Raw genomic sequence first — 6,000 nt, 5'->3', positions numbered from 1 at the left:
AGAAAGGAAAAAGCATGCACAGGATGCATTTACACAAGAAATCCAGGTTAAACACGTAAGATGAGAAATACACGCATCTGTTCTTCAATCAGTAGCATCAAGAAAGGCAAAATGGCATTGAAAACCTTTTTTTTTTTTTTAACTGGAGGAGGATATCTTTATGTAGGTAGGTAGGGCTTATTCTTGTTCACATTCCAATAGGTGAAAGCTGTCATCACTCTCAACCTGAGCAGCAGCTATAATTCCAGAAGGCCCAAATGGAAATTGAATGAAAATGCATTTATTTAATCTTTAAGTTAATCTTTTCAGAATAGACTTTTAGAATTACTTCATATCTGAAACATCACTGTCCTGTCCATAGCTTTGATACAAAAAAATCTGAATGGTTGCAATGATATTCATCTACGATACGCATAAAGATCATATAATTAATTTAAATAGAAAAATTACATATGTGCTCACAAATCTTATTGTTCCAGTTCTGAGACAGACATTATATAATGAGAAAATGTGAATTCATTTACCCAACCAGCACAGCACAGCAAAACTGTTGTGTATTAGATCTGTAGATCACATGTACAGTATATTAAATTCACTTTGTAGACAGATAATTATGTTTCCATATAAAAGCCATTACAAATAATAAATAATTAAATATATGTATGAATGACAAATAATGTGCCAGGATCATATGGATAATTCATATGTTAGCTTCACTGCTAACAAATAATAATGAATAGACCACTGCACATTCTCCACCATGATATCTTTACTTTATTCAAATTTCCCAAATACATAGATTCCTGAATTTTTAAATTCATTTTACCCTAAGGTGTTCAAAGCAAGTAATGCATATTACACCAGGTGGATCCTGAAAATAAATCTAGCTTATCTCATTTCCTTTCTCACTACAGTCTTTATCCTGAGGAAGAATCAAAATGTCACTGCTGCAAGAGAAATCAGGTTAGTAGAAGCTCTCTTCATGTAGCCTTCTCTGGGCAAGGGATAGGTTTGAAGGTCAGTTCAGTGTTCTCCATCAGTACAAAATCATATCTGCACAGCTGCAGCCTACAAAAAGTAGAAAAAAAAAATGTACACAACAGAAGTTAACATTAATATGAAAATATTTCAGTATTTGAAATATTAAATCTCCAGTATTTGTCAGCTCTCAGAAACAGTACTCAGGACAAGAAGAAATGTCTTCTTGTCTAAGTTTACACCCTATTTTACATATCTCTAGAGTAGTTTTGCCAGACTGAACAACCACCAGGACATTAGCTGCATGGTGCAAGGTGGCATGAGTACGAAGTGTATCACAGTAGTCTGAAATATGAAGATGCAATATTTCATCCATTAAAGCTATTAATCTGCATTCGAATTAATTCTTCAGAACAATGGTCCAAGGACAGCCCAATTCGTGTTAACACTGGACCTGATTAATTTATTTTGAGTTCCCTAGGTATGAAAGTTTCTCTGCTTTCATTTCACAGCGGAAAGTAGAAAACCACATCATATAACTCACTCAGCTGCAATGACAGCACACGTAAGAAAGTTCCATGCAAAAGAATAATTTGCCATCTAAACACCTAGAAAACTCAGAACTGCATAATACTACGTGAGCACATACAGATGAAGTCACACACACAGAACCTTACTTTTTGAGGTCAACATAGATGCTCTGCCTTTTAGGGCAGAAGCAGGTCACAGCTCTGCCCTTCATATGCTACTATAGATGGTGAGAGCTGGTTTGACCAGGCTAATGACTAGTGTACCCTCTGACGGCACATCTAACACTGTACTATCTATGATACTTACTTAAAATTGTCATCTATATTGCTCTGAACACACAATAAGGTTATAGAACATAATACGCCTCGGACTGGGATGTAGTGTACAGTGAAACAGCTAAAGGACAAAGCCTGAGAAAGAACATCCTGCCAGACATTTCTGTTGTTGCCCATTAGTGTGAGATTTCCAACAAGTCAAGGCTCTACCTGTCTATGTGAAAGGACTGTCGGATTTCTATATATGAATTTGAAACTTTATAAGGTCCCTACAAAGCTAAGACTAGATTTTATGACTAAAAAGCAAAGCATAGAATTTCATCTAGTCCTTCATCCACAATTTGTTTTGATTTTAATTCAATGGTTTACTATTATATTATTTTTGTACAGGAAGAAAAAAAGACAAAAAGCACAGAAACTGCTAACATTTTAAAAGTCCTTGTAAAAGACTGTGAAAAAATTCACAGGTCAAATTTCCAGCTATAAGAACGTAGGATTATTATATGCGTCGATTTCTTGAGTTGACTTTCAATATCTCACGTAACAATATGATGCTGTATGTTAGCACATTTGCAAGAGTATTTGCAACACAGCAGCACAATGTGTTAATGTAGCCAGTTCTCCAACAGCAGTCATCACCTGGGAAGGGCTTTATCTAACCACAGGTGACACAGTACTTAGACAAACCATAGTGATGAATACTAGAAAGAAAAACATGGTTTCCGACACACTGTATTGCATTTGAAGTGCAATCCATCTAAGCTTGTGATTACTTAGTACCAGGAATACCTTATGGGACAGTAGCCCTGAACGAGGATCATGTTCTTCAGTTCACTGACAAGGAGCAAAACACAAATAGTTTGCGTTATGTGAGGCTTTCACAGGCCCTCAGCCCATGTGGTTTATCTGCTGTCTACTAAAAAGCAAGGGCATGCCACACTCTCTTGTTCAGTAGAGGTATTAATAAGGTCATCTTTTTTATTACTCCTGTTTTTGTTTTGGTTAAAGAAACCTAGAGGTGGCTGGACAAAGTACCGTTGAGACCTTCACTTTCTCCATCAATTGAGTGTTAAGTGACTGACAGGTTCAAAAGCTTTTTGGGACAACTGACACCTGGACATGCAGAAGTTAGGAAAACTTTCTGGCTTTATAGGCAAGCAGGAATGATTTATCCCAGGGACCAGAAGAAGAGTCTGAAAATTATATGTACCTTTTAGCACTCCCACATTCACACACGCACTGTGTGAATAATGGACCAGCCCAGTAGACAATTGGTCAGTGATATTCCTCAAACTCCCACTGTCTGCAATTAACCTAGATCTGAGGAGCCTGAGACTCCTATTGTCTTTTATCCCTGCACCAGTCCCTTGGATTTACCTACTACTTTGTTATGTGGATAATTTAAATATTTTAAATGCAGTTTCTAGGTGATTATCCTGTATTCAAGTAACTGTTGTAATTACCTGTAATGAAATAAGGTAAATATAGGTAGTTATAATTACAATGAGCAATTATGTAATTATATGAACCAATAGTGTTGTAACATCTGCATTTAAATTATCTTCACAAGCTGATTCAAAACACTATTTTCCATCACCATCTAAAAGTACCTAATGTGCTTATCTGACCGGCATCTGTGCAAGCTCTGTACGAAGGACTTCAGTGGTTTCTACTTTAAAGCAAATCAAGTGCATCTTACTTTAAAACTAACAAGAGTCAGAGTAACAGGAATAGAAACTCAAAAACCATCAGGGCTGTTGACTGAAGATCTTCCTTATTTGCTAGGTCATTATCTGAAAAAGTCCTGAATGCTGAAATGAAATGTATCTTCTGATTTAACACCATTGGGTTGGGAAAAAAAATTGCAATATGATTTAGAGCTTTTATCATCTCTCATCACCACATGCTTTTCAAGAAAATCATGCCAGTTCACCTGAGAGCTTGAGACTTATGGTCTTCAACATGTTAATGCCTATTCATTCTGGGATACTATTTTGATTACATAGTGTTCTGTTTCTTCCTAAGTCTCTCCCACCCATCTTCCCCTCTTTTCTAGTAAATACACAATAGTAGATTAATTTAACAAGGTTTCATAATGTTTACAAAGGATCATACCCAATTCCTACTAAACTATTATCATATACCAAATCAGAAAGCCATAAATGTTATTTCTCAAGTTAACAAAATATACTGGCTTAAGACTTACTTGTATTGTAATATTATTCCCACTCATTAGTTATTTGATAATCACTATTAGGCTTTATTTTTAATTCTGACCTTTTTGAAGCTGCCATTCACATGAAGCAAATAGATGTAAGATTCTAATATAACGTACTCTTGCTACTCCTGGATATTTCTTACCTATTCCATCTAATATATTATTTTCTGAAGATGCAAACATAAAATGTAATTGGTAGTGCTATTGTACAAGTAACTCTGGAGATCTAAAGTAATAAACATATGGCAATATCGCTGAAATATCTAAAACCAGAGATAATTAATAAAAACTTATTAATGACACATAATTATTAAAAAATGCAGATTCTTTCATTTTAAGTGTAAGCAAGCATAGATTGTTCTGGTCTTTGAAGGTCTTTACTTCCAGCAACAAGACCAAAAACCTATTCCAGTAACACAAGTAGCTGAAGTGCTCTATTTTATATGTGAGCGTGGAAAGCTGTGTACCAACACATGATTAAGGTCAAAAAAAGTGCTTAATAAAATTTATCTTTTGGAAGAGAACTTAACCGTGCAGGCGTAAGTCAGGCTGCTCTACATAAGTGGTCCTTGTAAACACACTGTGACCAGAGAGCAGCAGCAGCCTCCTGTAACAAGTGGCATGCGTGACATCTACATGTACAAGGGTGCTGTGCACTAAATGCTAATGTACAGAGCCGTTCTTCCACATGATAAATTTGATCCTAGTAGGATGAGAAGGATATTCATGCATCTAGGAATACACGATTAAAAAAGTCAATATCAAAATAAAAAAGTCAATATAAAAGAAATACACATCTCTGAGGAAACATCCTGAGCAGTTTAGTTGATACACAATTTTCATACGTGACAAACACTTACCTTTCTGGATTATTGAGAGATTTCAGCCTCATCTGGAGAACCCTAAGCTTGTGTTTTGGGCCTATTAAAGTCTTCGTAGAAAAGGTCAAGGACATTTTTGATATTTTGTCAAGGTCTTGGTAAAATCCAGTTAGTATTTTGACTCTTTTATATTGCTGAAATGTTGAAGCTTCACTAAAGAAAAATGATATTTTGAGTCAGGGGTGTGTTAGCTGAATAATATTCATTGTTGCTAAGAATTTATTATTAAGTTCAGAAATCTTGTGAGATGTATCAACTTTGAGCATTCAGAACAAGGACACCCAGAACTGGATTCAAACCAGCACCATGCAAGGACCTGGGTTAGTTCATAAAAGGATCATTTCAGTGTGAGGACCATTGCCTCTGACACAGAGTCATATCCAGGTAAAGAAGCCGTGGAAAAGTCTTAAAAACCTCATGACACTTTCGGACTTACAACTTAACAAGTTAGAAGGTTTAGGAAACTTAGAAAATTAGTCCTATAAAGTGATAAAAAAAGATTCAGAGACAAAGCACAACATACCTATTCATCTCTGATTCTACTGTGTTTCCAGCATGGTCGGTTAATTTAACTTTAATGAAACCTCTCCTAATGCTTTTATTCCAGGTAGTAATATCCAGTAAGTAGTTATACACTGTAAAAAGAAATAGGAAATAATAAGATTCAAGGAATGACCTTAACAGGACACAGTTGCTATTATCACCCTGTTAAAAGTATTCATTAGTCGATGATAGGAATAGTGACTCTTTACTTCAAAGCCATATTTTTCTGCTAGAAGTATGAATAAAGAGACAGACCTATAGGCCTGTGCAGCCTTGAGAGTATGTAAGGGCAAAGTCCGAGCAGACAGGAGCAGGGGAAAACAGTGGTAGCAGGTTTGGGTTGAGCTGAAAGAGCACTGGGAGTAGGAGTTGATTTATATAAGATCCATCACATCTTTGTTAACCTCTCCTTGGCCCTTTGGAAGAAACAGTGATGTAAGTAAGCATGATTCATCACTACAAAAAGAGTTATTCAGTCCCTGATCACAAAACTTGCCAAGAAGATGTGAAGCTAATGTGAAAACTTAATTTTACTTGAATTCTCCATAAGCCTATCTCCATACCTCAAAACAAT

At 35.8% G+C, this 6,000-nt stretch overlaps 1 protein-coding gene across 1 annotated transcript in view; it reads right to left on the bottom strand.

The window, feature by feature from the left end:
• Positions 1 to 260: 260 nt before the first annotated feature.
• LOC115601582 (lipase member H-like) overlaps positions 261 to 6,000 on the bottom strand; it is a 21,340-nt gene continuing 15,600 nt past the window's right edge. The window contains exons 8-10 of the mRNA XM_030471795.1: positions 5,407 to 5,518; positions 4,863 to 5,036; positions 261 to 1,068 (exon numbers count right to left, since the gene is read on the bottom strand). Coding sequence (XP_030327655.1) covers positions 981 to 1,068; positions 4,863 to 5,036; positions 5,407 to 5,518 — 374 coding nt within the window. The 3' untranslated portion in view covers positions 261 to 980. The remainder of the gene's footprint in view (positions 1,069 to 4,862; positions 5,037 to 5,406; positions 5,519 to 6,000) is intronic.

Source organism: Strigops habroptila, chromosome 2, assembly GCF_004027225.2.
Source record: "Strigops habroptila isolate Jane chromosome 2, bStrHab1.2.pri, whole genome shotgun sequence".
In the NCBI taxonomy this organism is placed as follows: domain Eukaryota; kingdom Metazoa; phylum Chordata; class Aves; order Psittaciformes; family Psittacidae; genus Strigops; species Strigops habroptila.
The sequence above is the reverse complement of the archived record's forward strand: the minus strand, read 5'-3'. Positions and strand labels throughout refer to the sequence as shown.